The 15,378-nt window shown below is 31.6% G+C and overlaps 2 protein-coding genes across 2 annotated transcripts; both read left to right on the top strand.

Moving 5' to 3' along the window:
- The first annotated feature begins 7,098 nt into the window (after positions 1-7,098).
- Positions 7,099-8,176, top strand: LOC121122771 (uncharacterized). Its single transcript, XM_040717810.2, has 3 exons — positions 7,099-7,182; positions 7,269-7,565; positions 7,626-8,176. The coding sequence occupies exons 1-3, from the start codon at positions 7,177-7,179 to the stop codon at positions 8,025-8,027; spliced, it is 705 nt and encodes a 234-aa protein (XP_040573744.1). The 5' UTR covers positions 7,099-7,176; the 3' UTR covers positions 8,028-8,176.
- Positions 8,177-13,434: 5,258 nt separating this feature from the next.
- LOC121122770 (uncharacterized) lies at positions 13,435-14,502 on the top strand. Its single transcript, XM_040717809.2, has 3 exons — positions 13,435-13,518; positions 13,605-13,901; positions 13,962-14,502. Exons 1-3 carry the CDS (start codon positions 13,513-13,515, stop codon positions 14,361-14,363), a joined length of 705 nt encoding a protein of 234 aa, XP_040573743.1. The 5' UTR covers positions 13,435-13,512; the 3' UTR covers positions 14,364-14,502.
- The last annotated feature ends 876 nt before the right edge of the window (positions 14,503-15,378 follow it).

Here is a 15,378-nt window from a genome sequence, read left to right as displayed (position 1 = left end):
GTGTTGGAGCATTCTTAATCATTGATAAGTGCCCTGAGCGCCATGATGGCTACAAGGTGGTGGCGAAAGTCCTAGCACCCACTCCAGCTGTAGTCCACTTTTTGGTCACAATGGTGGCTGACAGTGGCTTTGAGGGCCTCGTTGTTTGGAGGACAGACAATGCAGGCCTTCTCCTGCACTTACTGAAAAATCTATGTTCATTTAGTGAGTTTAATTAAATAATCTATCGTTAGTAATGTGATGATTCGTTTCCGGATGGAGTAGGGACGACAAGAGAAAAATAATGGGCGGAAAATAATTGAGGCGTATTATGGAAAAACTTATAAATTGGCTACATATTGTAAATATGAATGCTTTATAATGTAATATCATATTTTTATATACATATTATGATCTGGTATTGGATAAAGATAGATAGATTATGACGAATGGTATTGGTTTAAGTCCTTATGTTTGTCATTTTGACATTCAAATACACGGCAATAATTTACTCATTTTCCTCCATCAAAAAGAAACAAGAGTTTTTATTCTTACAAAGTTATTTCACTTATGCCTTATCCAAGATGTCTGACTTCAACAATAATAACGTCACATAGAAACGTCATTTAAGGGCAGACTAGCTATTATCAGGAATCATTTTTTGGAACAAACAAAAATTAGATATGGTGGACGAAATTAGTATTTGATCTCTTGCTGATTTTGTAAGTTTGCCCACGGATAAAGATTTTATATGGAATTGATAACCGGAGGCTGGTTAAGTCACTCCATGATCTTAATCTGCTTCTTGTTTAGCCAATCTTTTGTTACTTTATCCGTATGTTTAGGATAATTATCGTGCTTGAAGACCCATTTTCAGTGACTTGCTCTGAGTTAAGGAGATTTTTCGATACATAACCTCGTCTATCCATCTTTTTCTGTAGTCAAGTCGTCCTTTCCCCTTAACATAGAAACACTCCCAAACATAATGTTCCCAGCCCAATGCATGGCCAGTGAGATAGTTTTCTTTTTTTGTGTAGTGTTCTTGGGGTTATAATTAGCATTTTTCTTCCTCTGGACACTTTTTTAATGTTCATTAAAATTATAGACCTTTTTTTTCAGCAGGCAAGTCATCACGAGTTCAAACTCTTATTTTTTCCACTGTTGTGCTCATTTGACTCTTTCTAATTTAAAGCAGCTAACTCTATGTATTAATGAAGTCAAAAAGGGTTCACTTGCCCAAAAAAACTTTGAATGTCAAAAATTAACATAGTTACTAGTATTGGGGTTTGATTTGTAAATTTTAGAAAAGTCTGAGACCGTTATAATTTTTAAATAACTTTTGCTACCGTAGTTCGATTTTTCTTTGGAAAATAAATTTCATAAAAAATAACGGTCATTTTTATTCCAGACTAACGGTTATTTCGGTCTTTAATTTTAATATTGATCCATATTGTTTTAGAAAAAAATCACTTAAAACTGAACTGGGGAAAAATTGAGAGTCTCAATCATAGTTAACATAAGTTTTTTTTATTATTTTCTTTTAAAAGTCGAGGGGTGGTGATTGGACAAAAAAGCTTGTCGTCTCAAATTAATTAATTGAAAAACGTTATAACTTTTTTTTTTTTTTTTTTTGGAGAGAAGTAATTTATATTTATTTTTAATTGATACTCCTTCATTAGCATCCATTAAATTTAAAATAATTTCAATATTCCGATCAATAGACCTCAATTCTGGTTCAATAATAACCTTTGTCTAACTATTGTTAAAGCAATTAGTTGATTATTCTTTATTATTTAACTCAATATGGACTAAAAAACGTTACATATGGTCCTTAATACTTTAAAATTATGTGCATAGACTGAGAATTAACAAATATGATATGTGGTGTGCTTCATTAGTATATATATTAGGTTCCTTTTCAACCAATGTATACGGATATGAGGTCTTCTATTCATTTACTTATAAGTTATAATCTTTCTTAATGATACATAATATAAGAATTCATTCAAATACTTTTTTTATTGTATTGAATAATATCTTGCATCAAGCTCCTCTTGTTGGTTTTTAAAAATATTCAATTGCGGAAAGTTAATGATGTTCAGTTAAATACAAATCTTGTAAAACATGTTCAATAAGGAACCGTCCAATTTTGAAAATAATAATTGGGATTACTTATGTCATGGACTTGCATTAAAATAAAGCCAATAATGAATTTCCTCAACAATAATTATCCAAATAAATCAATTACATTTTTCCACTCCTTTCATTTTAAGTGTAGTTTTGACTTTTTATTATTGCATACAGCATGACTAAATTAAGAAAAAAAAGATTTTTTTAGAGAATCAAGAAACGACAAATCAAGACCAATTAGTGCTATGTTTAAACACTATATCTAGCTGTATTTTTGATTCAATATGTCCTCTTTTACAAGCAATTGACCATGAAGGCGAGACTAAGGCGTACCTTCATTTCATGATAGGAGATCCAAAATCCAAATTTAGATGAGTGATGTAGAAGAGATTCTTCTCCCCAACACTTCAAACTGCAAAGTCCATTGGGTTGAGGTCAGGGCTTGAGGAAGGAAGAAGTCCACCATAATGTCGCTGGAGAAGTTTTGGTTATTTCTTGTTGTACTGGGCTATAATGGACTTCTTGATGCTGTAAGTAGTCCGGATGGAGATGTTAACGGTCTCTGCAGCCTTCTCAGAACATGCGTTGGTTTTTTTGTTGTTGCTTTGACATTTGAACACTTAGAGAGATAGGATACAAATTTAATTTGTTTGTATTTATTTAAACTGCTGTTTGGTTGCGTAATTAAAAATAACAAGGATAAAATTTTAATTATTTGCTAATGCACAGAATCCGTGGCTAATGCAAGTTTTGAATCCCTGCTCTGTATAAAGGCTTGGTTGACATTTCAAAAATGTCTCCTTTCTCTGGTGTAAGAAAATGTTAATATAATTAGGGTATTTAATCAAAGTATCGGAAAATTTTATTAATAAGCTATATGTATTTATAAGACGATATCCATGAAGACCAGAGTTCATTTTTCTACCCATCCACCGTTTTGTCGATTTTCTCGTCCAAATAACCCCTCATGAAAAATCCCATCATTTTATTATCCCACGGCTTAGTTATACCTCCGTCAGTGATTGCTGATGTTTTGTATAGTTATGATACTCACAGAATTTGTTTTTCCAAAATATACAAAGGGGTGTTGAGAGAATCAATGACTCTCTACTTATGGCGCTTTTGACTTCACATTCTTAGACCCAATAATGCAAATTACACCGGCATACATATATCAAGAGCTTAAACTTACAACCATCATATGAAATCATTTTCAATTAAATGTGATCATTATACACAGTTTAAAAATAGCGAAAACCCTAGTACAACTGTCAATTTTGAACAAATTGTAACTTTAATAAAGAAGCTCAAATTTGTCCGTCTCATCAAGTATTATTTTAATAGAAAATCAGTTATTTCATTCTCATCAATTAAAATTACTCATTTTTACTAGTAATAAAACTGTGTACATTTGAACGTTATTATGTGCATATAATGTTTATCAGTGGATAATTTGCATCAAATTATTAACAAATGAACCATGTAAGACAAGGGTTCTCTAACTATGGAACGTATACCATTGATGGTTCAAGAACGTCATAAATAGGTCAAAGATTATCCTGATATTTTCTCAAGTCATACACACTATAAAATTTTTGAGAGCTACTGAACTAAAGAATATATTCCAGTATTGCATTATCCAAATAGGTCAGCAATGGAAATTAAGTATTTCAAATCTGTGCTCGGGCAATTGAACTGATTCAGAGCACTTTTTCTTCTTCAGTCCTTCCGTGGGAGCATTACTTAACAGTGTGGAGAAGACGGTACAGCAACAATGAAGTAAGTAGAGGCCTTGATAGTCATTTATGCGGTAATAACAAATAAAAAGCAAATAACTCAAGATCGAGAAATGAATAACAACGATAAAAATATTTCATAAAAATTATAAATATTAATAAATTTTCATTCCCTCAAAAAATTGTGGATTAAGAAATAAGAAGAATAAAACTAGTTTGAGGAGTAGATATTTTTCATTAATTTATGCAGGAATGGATTTTCATTAAATTTTTCATAAAAGAAACACTCCATATGTCTCTAAAGTTTTTTCCCCATATTTTTTCATTGAATTGACTTGGGATATTGAAATGTGCCTTATGGAATTAACTACTGCTAGGTTTACTTAATTTATTTCGATGAAAAGAAACATGAGTGGGCTATTGGCCGAAAACATTCTTGCCTAATGAAAATTTGCCGAACGGACATTTCGGCATTAAAATATACAATAGCATATATTATTAATTAAGTTTCATTTTTTGGCCAAAAGTCCCAAATATTCCTTACAGGGATATGATCCTTCGGCCCTAAATTGATTTTTTAAGTCCCTTTTTTCAATAATAGAAAATCTCGGAATACACCAAAAAGGGGCTAACGTTTTTATGGTGGAGTGAATGTGAATTGAATTAAACATACTAACACACTCCTCCGTCCTGTCTGTCTTTACTTAAAATTTTGTTAAGTATCTGGCCTACTATTTATCAAATGATTACAAAATAGTCTAGTAATTTTTATATTAGGTTAAGTAAAAAGTTCTTAGCGTTTTTCGCTAATTGTCTTTAGTAAGCAATATTTCACGATTAATACCTTGCATAAAAAGACATAAAGGTTGCTTAAAGGTTAAGCCTACATTTAAAAAAAGCGAATATATAGTTTTGTGATAGGTGAAACGGTTGTGTGTAACAACGTTCCAAAATGCAAATAAAAAAAGATAACATTCAATACATTCTTCGGTATCACTACAATCAAAGTAAAAAGTCGGAGCAGGAGACCTGAAAATATGACCTGTTTATGGGCCTAATACATTATCAAATACAACAGCAAAGCAGTGGTTCCAACAATTTCGTTCTGGTAATATGAACATCGAAAATCCCCATAAAATAATGGAAATCGTCGAGTTGGACCGGCAAATGAGCACTTATTCAATTGACCAGGAACTGAGAATTAGCCAGAACACCGTTTGGAACCATTTAAATCGGATAATTCTAACTACGTTAATGTTATTGTCAAAACAAAACCAAAAAAGAAGTTTGGACTTTTTTCTTCACCTATTATTAATATATAATAGCTAATGCAACCTGCATGGACATAAATATAAATTCCCTCTTCAATGGGGTTCATTTATGGAAATGAAAATTTGCAAGAAGGAAACATTTAAGAAAAGTATGGATAGCTTAAAATATCATTTAACTATACATTTAATGGTAGTAGGGAATCAGGACGTCGGACTGTTTAAACTTTTGAGAAATCAACTTTTAGAGAACACCTATAGACAACATTAAGATCGGTGATAGGGAACCAATTGTATTTTTTTAATCACCCTAATCGAAGAAGTGTTAACACCTCAATTTATGTCAGTGCTACTTGTCTTGTTGTTTTTTGTTTTGATAATTGTTTTGTTTTATTTGTTTATTAAATTTTACATTGTAGCTGGACATTGGATGAAATATAGAAAAAAAAATACAAACCATTTTCTGGACACGGCCTTATTCCACAAACAATTAAAATTAAGCTGTAAGTCTATATAAACTATCTATTTTTTTACTTATCTGTTATTAGTGGTAAGATCCTTGATTAGTTGGTTGCAAACAATTAAATGAATAATAGTTTAACTGATGTAAAAGTTGGCTAGCAAATAATTGATTATGATGTTTTTATGGAAAGGTTGCGAGATCAATAAAAATAATATTAAGAGTGTCCATCTAACTAAATAGAGGGGGGAATAACTTCCCCTTAAGTCCACATAATGGACTTGACATCCAAAACAAAACTAGGATATGTTGATAAAAAACCCTAACATTTACCAAGACCTTTTAAAATTTGTGTGCTTGGTATATGATAAGATATTAATTAATAAAAATATCGATATTTTTAAAATATTTTGTTAAAAGTCCATATATTTAGTCCAAATTCAAGTATTTTTGAAATACTTTGCTTTATCCCGATCTCTACACATCACATAATTAAGACAACTACATAATAAATTTGTACTATGAAATTTCCATCCGATTTTTATAAAATATCCTATGACAAATATTGGGAAGCTCAAAAATTGAATTTCGGATGTGTAACTCAATCAAACTTGTCATAGTTATTAGTTCCTTTTTATAAAGAATTAAGTAAAAAAAAAACTATAGATGAGCTTTGCGTTTGGGATTTTATTGACAAATTCCTTCACTTGATGAGTGCATAAAATACATTATCGTGTAGTTATTTTTTTAATTGACTTTTTTGATTTTCTTATTTTGAACAAATATGGTTGACCTCGACCTTATTTATTAACCTGAAACATCTCAAAAGATGAACCCTTTGATTTTGATAGAACTTGTATAATTGTAAGGTACAATTAATATCTCACGGTAAAAAAAATGTTGAGCGGTTTAAGTCATTTGGCTCGATAAATATGAGATATATAGTAAGTTAATTATAAATACCTCACTTCATACTTAATGGTTTTTACAAGTATAATTCTTAATAACTTATGAAAATCATCGAATATATAACCTCATAAAGACTTTTTGTTTGAATGTATTTCTTACTTTAAAGAAATGGTTCAATTAAAGTATTAATTGTATTATTTAAACCAAAAAAAAAGTAACAAAATTATGCTGCCAAGCAATAACTAATTATCAATATGTGCAACATAATTAGAAGTAAAATGTAGAATTAAAACACTGTTTATAGTTCAAGTTTTTTTTTCAAACAGGATTAATAAGTTGAAGCCATGAAAACCATTAATTATATTTAATCAATTTCTACAAAACTATAATTTAAATTGTGTTACGATTTGCAAAAGTTGAATAAAAAATATAATAATCAAAATTCACTTACAAAGATAAACCTTGTCAACGTTTATTCAAAAAACAGTAGGACTTGTTTAACATAATAAAGAAGAAGAAACCAAAGTACTTCTTCCTATTTCGGGCGTTATTGGAAGCAACGCCCGAAAAGGGATGACGTTAAGTATTAGTTAGGTACGCTATTTTATTATAAATACTCGTAGCAACATTGTTTAAACCATCAGTCAGTCATCATCCATTGGATCCGCAGTATCCATTTCATTAATAGAACATCATGAAGGTGAGCTTCATTAACACATGAAACCCACAAACAAAATACATTCCTCATTTTGTTTTATTTCTTAAATATCTTAATTACTATTTTAGGCATTCGCAGTTACATTACTCACAGCCACTTTGGCTTTCGCCGCTCACCCTCCTGCATACGGACCCCAAATCTATTGCAGAGACACCAATACCTCCATCTACGCCGATGTGTGCACTCCATCCATTGCTGTCGAACAAGTTCCAGTAGAGAGAAACGTCAAAAACGTTCAAGACAATGAGTACTGCTACGAACAAGTTCGTACCGTTTGTGAAGAAACATCTCGTTCTGTTGACCGTGAAATCTGCACTTACACATACGAACAGAAGCCTGAGACCCTCAGTGCCACCACTACCCAAGTAAGGCTCTTCTATATCTATAACCCTTGACCCTTTCCATTCAATTCCTTTGCTTTTAAGGTAACCTATGAGACCAAGTCTGAAACTATGAAGGTCACAACTTGCTCTGCTGCTGCTCCCGCCTATGGTCACTATGCTCCTGCCAAGCCTGAAGAACACCAATACTGCCGTGAAGAGTACCAAACTCAAAGCTACTCCGTTCCCCTTGTCGATACTCCTTTGGAAGTCCCAGTCGAACTCTCTGTTCCTGAGCCAAAGAAAATCTGTGTTACCAAGGCCATTCAAATCAACGAAGTTGTCTGCAATGATATCAAGGAACGCAAGTGCTTCAATGTTGCCATCACTGTTGATGCTGTTGAGACCGTTGAGCAATCTGAAGTGAAATTAGGAGAGCCCGACTGTAACACAGTTACTCTCACTCTTCCCACTCAAGCCTGCTCCAAGCCTGGCTATCACTACTAAAACAGTCTGTCTGCCTTCATTCTTAGACCCTTCATTATTTATTACTATTTATTGACATTGATGTACAATTTTTGGATAAGATCTAATTATTTGATGAATTGACTTGATCACAATGGGCAATACAAATATATACTTTCAGTTAATCAAAACATTTTGGTGTATTATTAATATTTAAGGAGTTAGAAAACGTGTAACTCAACACAGTTCTCCCATCGATGCTCCCATTTTTGTTACCTGTCCCAATTGTATTCGGCGTTTGTCTCTGCCAAATTATAGTTTACTGTACTAAAATCTTTGTGGTACACTGTTTGACCCGTATTTTGATTTCGGGTGTGTAATGGTGTATCCAAGTTTTATTTACAGTAATTAATGGGCGCAAAAACTCGGATTTATAGCGCCTAAACGGAGCCAACAGAGAACTGTGAATAGCTTTTATTTACGAGTTCTACTATCTTCAGAAAAAATTTACGCCCACCCTCGTACTTTTGGATTTGATGCTTATTTTTGCCATTTAACCAAACTGGAAGAATTAAAAAGTACTCCTCTCAACAGATAATACTTTGATCTTCCCTTATACCTAAGTAATAGGCAACATCCTTTGGGTACAAGGCGATGTACATAGCTATTAAAGTTATTGAGTCAACAAAACCTCTCCAAAGGTTTCATTGTAAATAAATGAAAGAATAAAGAAGGTATTGTTGCTTTAAATATAGTGTCAGATAGATATTGAGACATACTGTATCTGCTGACAAATATCGCTATAGTACTCCTTCCTCACTCAACACTGGTCTTAGCTTTTGGGGATCCTATGTAAACCGATTTCTAGAGGCTCAAATCCCAGTATGTGTAGGGATAAGGATAATTATTAATAACTGAGGCCAGGACTGGATGTAAGGGTGAGCAAGGCATGGAGAAAATGTGTAGGTCTATTTCCTTCTTTCCTTTTTGAATATTATTTTTTGATTTTTTCACCGTCTCAAAAAAATGCTTCTTCTTTTTCTTTTTTTTTCCAATTCAATCTTCCAGTGTTTTGTTTTTTTTTAAATCATATTTCGGAAAATTTCTTAACTTTTTTGGGGGAAAATAAATCTTTAAAATTTATTTTTTCAATCAAGTAAGAAGTCTATTTTAAGCTGGGGGGCTCACTGCAATCACAGTGGCCTAAGGCCAGCCCTGTACTCACTAATACGTTTGAATTTAAAAAAATAGTGAAGAATAGTTAATAAGAGCTCTTATATCTTACAAGTTACCAACATATACTAAAAAGTATATATTCATATGTTCATGGGGATTTCGACAAATTTCACGTCTCTATTTATGACTGAAATAAAATATATATTCATAAAATTTATTTGGCTAATCGGTATTTCCTTTATTGATTCAAGTGAAAGAGTGTATTGTTTTCCTTGACTGTTTGTTTTTCTAGTATGACTCTCCATTAACCATCAAATGTGAAATTTTATTTTATAGATATGAACAAATTAAACCACCCATCCCTTCCAAGTACATTTACATATCACTCTATTCTATTTTTCTAAAGAGAGATATTATTGTCTTGATTTTTGTCTTATAAAAGTTTTTATCAAGTTCAATGTATAAAATGAGATATTTATGCACAAGTTCAACATTACATTTTTATAGCAGAATAAAAAAAATGTCTTAAATATTTTGTTGCATCACTCCATAGCTATCAAATAAGGCAATATATGCATCCATCAGATGAGTGCTCTAAGAACTAAAACTCAAAACAGAGGGGTCTTGAAGAAAAGCTTAGATCAAATTCATCATGAAAAAAAGCTCAGGACTCAAAGCTGGATTAAAATACAAACCTGAATTTTTTTCCTAGTTTCCAAATAATGGCTGATTTGTCATACTAAAGGTTATATAAATCAGATCAACAAAAAAAAGTGTGAAATTTCTATAAAACTACCCTTATATATAATAGGCTGAGTAAAAAGAAATCCATTATATTTACAATAGATTACTTTAGTAATGTGTATCTCATGTTGTATATGTGCAATCGATATACGCTGGACGGCGTTAGAAAGATAAGATTTCCTAATAAAAAGCTTATTTTCCAACTATGTGATTTTTATTTTACTCAATATTGTTTGAGCGCACGTCTAAGATGAATACCAGCAAAGATAAATTACGTCATATTTTACCATTTTTCTTTGATAAAGTCGATAACTTAAGCCAGACGGCAGAAAATGCGAAAAGTAATTATGAACCTGATACCGTCACAGACAATCACGTGCAATTGTGTTTTCGTAGATTCCGTTCCGTTAATTTTGATCTCAAATATGTACCACGCTCTGGAAGGCCAAGTGTCAAAAATGTGGATAAAATAATGGAAAAAATCCATAAAAAGCTCATAAATTCCTTCTTTTGACTCTAATCAACAACCCTTATTAATTACTAAAAAATAATTCTTTTGAAGGGAACTAATCTTTTGGATTTGGAGGTTGCATCAACAAGATTTAGAGGAAATCAATTTGAAATGGTTTTTTGTTAAGTATTGGATAAGAAGAAACTTATAAAATAATGTTCATAAGTAATACACAAATCTGGGCTTAGAGCTTGCTCTCGGCATACTGGATTATCAAATAAATATTAACAAACAAATTATGTATTTTGTATTTTTTGATTAAAAAAAACAATCTTTTTTAAATTAATTTTGTTACGTACTATTTAAGAACGCCTTTTATTGTAATTATACAAATATAATATTAAGAAAATAATATTGTGCCAGACAGATAAGCCGAATGTTATAGAACTTTTATTAGCTACTTTTAAATTACATTAACAAAGGTTCGAAAGAGTCCTTACACTGTAATACCAGGTCGAGTCTCAAGTCTTTGCTTAAAGTTACAATAACAAGTCAAGTTACTTGTAAGTTGTACTTTAATATTTTCATGGAGTCCTTAAATATCTTTTGAAATCATTTAAAGTCCAAAATTAAAATACGAAATCCATAGTGTTTAAGATTTCCGTTAGTTTCGTATAAAGTAGCTGTTGAGCCGCAAGTTTCAAAAAATATGGATTCAAGTCCAAATCAAATTCCAAGTTTCGAGTCCACACCTCTGTAAATTAATAAAATTACAGATTTTAAATTATCTTTTTTAATCTATAAACATCGATATTAAGTGAATAATATATATATGTCTCATTTAAAAATATTTTCTATTTGACTAGAAACATTTTCAAAGATAATATTCAAAATCTGAATCCAAAGAATAATAATGAGCATTTAGCAAAAAGAGTAAATAACACTTGTTATCTAATGTTTTTACTTTTTTTATCAAATGACAATTTGTAAGGGGAGGAGTTTTGGTGAACAGAGGCTTCGCTAACCTCCCCCATCCCCCACCTTCCAAATGATGAAAGGTAGCAGCGCCCCCTACAATGAATATTGTTAGTTTCAAATTGTGACAAAAAATTGTACTTTCGACAAAGTTAGCATGATTTTAATCAGGTTTAAGTAGTTTATAATTATTTTTTTCGAAAGAACTTCTACAAAAAAGAACATGTTAAAAGATCATTGATATCAAAATGAAGATTAGATTAAGTAAAGGTATATTTTTTTAAGTTATCAATATTTTCAGTAGTACACAAAATAATGAGATAGTCCCATTTAACCCCAAGTCTAGGGTCAAATTAATACTGTCCAGATAGAATTAATAGACAACGCTAACAATCAAACATAAAACATTTCCAAAATTCACACAATTTCTTGGTACAAACTAGAGTTGAGACTAGGTCCTGCACTGATTTTTTGTTTTTTTGGTTCGGTATTAAGAATTTTTTTCTAGACCGATTTGGCAAGACTTTTATTTCAGTCTCACTTTAAGGACAAAAAATTTTTCGTCTCACTTTATGGACCGAAAATTTTCGGTCTCATATATTATGAGAGGCCTTTTTTCAGATCAACTCTCATTTATTTTTCTAGATCATCTGTTGTTGTTTTTTTAAATCTCAATAGTACACTATAAGTTCTGGAACAAATACTTTTTACATATAAGAGACGGCGAGATCAAAATTAATCCGAGCTATCTCTGTTTAAACTTCGAATAACGACATTGAAAGGAAAAAACATAATATTTTCCTTTGGACCGATCTAAAACAAATTTTTATGTGAGATCGGTCCAGACCGAGCTTTTTTGTTGGACCAAACTAATTAGATCCAATAAAAATATAACGGTTTCAGACCGTTCTAGGATTTCCAGACCGAACCCCAACATTACAAACACAAAAATATACCCTTTCGATCCCACCCTAACCTTACATTAAATAATTTCCTTAGAAAAGTTAATATCATTTTTTGCTTGCATTTGGTTCTATATCCACTAAAATGCTCCCAAATAAAAAAAATGACAAAAACACGTCACGTTCTACCAGATATCAATTATGGTATTGAAAACCTTTTTCAAAGAATAAAATTTTGTTGATATATCATTATAAAATAAAAAACACAAATATTCAATTACTATTTTTTAAGGAAAGGTTGCGGGATAATAAAAATATTTTGTGCGATCATTTAACTAAATAGAAGGGTAAAATAACTCCTACTAAAGAAAAAAAGTGACAACTAACATAAAACTTAGTTGTATTTATTGAATAATATGTTACTTTAGACCCTTTGAAGTTCTCTTAAGGTTATTTCAAGAATATTTTTTTCAATAAGTATGCTTTTTTTTAAATATGCAAAGTGTTAAAAAGAAAGTGAAGATGAGGCTAATTTTTTTTTATCACATATAAACATAGGATATATTTAGTTTCATAAAACCACCTAGTTTCTCAATCTCTACAAATGACGTATTTTTGCCATTTGATCATGAATTTGCAATATGTTTTTTTTATTTAATCGATTCGAATTATAATTTGCTAGATTAAATTACCAATCATTGAGGTACTCAAAAATGAAATTAACTCAATTTTTGATTTATTTTTATAAAATAAGGCATAGATATGGAACTATTAATTGATTTTATTTTTGGAAAATCTGGCTGAACTTGACCTTATTTATTGACCAAAAAATATAAACACTGATTTTTACAGGACTTGTACAATTACAAGGTACAATTAACATCTCACAGTAAAAAAAATTGTAAAGTTTCGTTAGTTGACTATAAATATTTAAATTCACACTTAATGTTTTGTACAAGTACAATGCTTATTAAGTAAAGTAAGTCAGTGCATCTATAACCTCATAAAGTGTTTTTGTTTGAATGTCTTTCTTAACTACAAACATAGTCAACATTTATTGAAAGAAACAGTAGGATCTCGTTCAATATAATAAAGAAGAAGAAACCAAAAATACCTCTTCCTATTTCGGGCGTTATTAGAAACAACGCCCGAAATGGGATGACGTTAAGTGTAGCTTAGTTACGCTATTTTATTATAAATACTCGTAGCAACATTCTTTAAACCATCAGTCAGTCATCATCCATTGGATCCGCAGTATCCATTTCATTAATAGAACATCATGAAGGTGAGCTTCATTAACACATGAAACCCACAAACAAAATACATTCCTCATTTTGTTTTATTTCTTAAATATCTTAATTACTATTTTAGGCATTCGCAGTTACATTACTCACAGCCACTTTGGCTTTCGCCGCTCACCCTCCTGCATACGGACCCCAAATCTATTGCAGAGACACCAATACCTCCATCTACGCCGATGTGTGCACTCCATCCATTGCTGTCGAACAAGTTCCAGTAGAGAGAAACGTTAAAAACGTTCAAGACAATGAGTACTGCTACGAACAAGTTCGTACCGTTTGTGAAGAAACATCTCGTTCTGTTGACCGTGAAATCTGCACTTACACATACGAACAGAAGCCTGAGACCCTCAGTGCCACCACTACCCAAGTAAGGCTCTTCTATATCTATAACCCTTGACCCTTTCCATTCAATTCCTTTGCTTTTAAGGTAACCTATGAGACCAAGTCTGAAACTATGAAGGTCACAACTTGCTCTGCTGCTGCTCCCGCCTATGGTCACTATGCTCCTGCCAAGCCTGAAGAACACCAATACTGCCGTGAAGAGTACCAAACTCAAAGCTACTCCGTTCCCCTTGTCGACACTCCTTTGGAAGTCCCAGTCGAACTCTCTGTTCCTGAGCCAAAGAAAATCTGTGTTACCAAGGCCATTCAAATCAACGAAGTTGTCTGCAATGATATCAAGGAACGCAAGTGCTTCAATGTTGCCATCACTGTTGATGCTGTTGAGACCGTTGAGCAATCTGAAGTGAAATTAGGAGAGCCCGACTGTAACACAGTTACTCTCACTCTTCCCACTCAAGCCTGCTCCAAGCCTGGCTATCACTACTAAAACAGTCTGTCTGTCTTCATCTTTAGACCCTTCATTATTTATTACTATTTATTGACATTGATGTACAATTTTTGGATAAGATCTAATTATTTGATGAATTGACTTGATCACAATGGGCAATACAAAATAAATACTTTCAGTTAGTTTAAATATTTTGTGGTATTATAACTGTTTAAGGGGTAAGAAAATGTGTATAACGAAAATTTAATATAAAACTGGTTTACTTTTACAAACCTGAAACCCTTTGGAGTTGGAAGACTCGGGATTGGGTATAATTATATTGAAATTTTTATACTAGTAAAGATGTGAAAATTGTTGAAATCCTTGTGACTGAAAACATAAAAAAATATACGCAGGTAACTTTGAGAGATTACAGACATAGCGATATAAACTTTAGTGATCCTCAATGCTATAAACCAAGTGACCAAACAAAGGCCACGTGATCAATATTTCCCTGATAACTTTTCACTCTTGAGTAGTGCACTTCCTTTCCTAATACATTAAATTATACTTTAAACCTGATTGAGGATTCAAATATATTCACAAAAGAAAGTTAGTAACCTTGAGTATTTGTTACAAAGTTATAATTGTAAGTCCTTGATGAACTCAGAGTATAATTGAGGATCGATATCGGAGTAATTCTTGCCATTGTCCCTGTTTACGTGGACTTCCACAGTATTCACAACCTTTACGGGGTGCGTAAGCGCTTATTACAAAATATATATTATATTACAAATAAATGAGCTTGATTAAAATTTCTACTTCATACATTTAATTGATATTATGTTGAATAAAAACAGATAAACATAAAAGAATTAGGGATGTACAGGTACCAAAATTACAGCAGATTTCAATACCATTTTTATGGACGATTCGATACCGATTCCTCATTAATATTATCTATTAAGGAATTACATAAGCAAATAACGAAATGATTTCCTTTTTTTAATTTTAACTTTTTAATAATTAGGACTTCCCGAGAAAAGACTTAAATAATTGGTTGGGAAAAAAGTAA

Source organism: Lepeophtheirus salmonis, chromosome 8 (assembly GCF_016086655.4).
Source record: "Lepeophtheirus salmonis chromosome 8, UVic_Lsal_1.4, whole genome shotgun sequence".
NCBI classification, from domain to species: domain Eukaryota; kingdom Metazoa; phylum Arthropoda; class Copepoda; order Siphonostomatoida; family Caligidae; genus Lepeophtheirus; species Lepeophtheirus salmonis.
The sequence above is the reverse complement of the archived record's forward strand: the minus strand, read 5'-3'. Positions and strand labels throughout refer to the sequence as shown.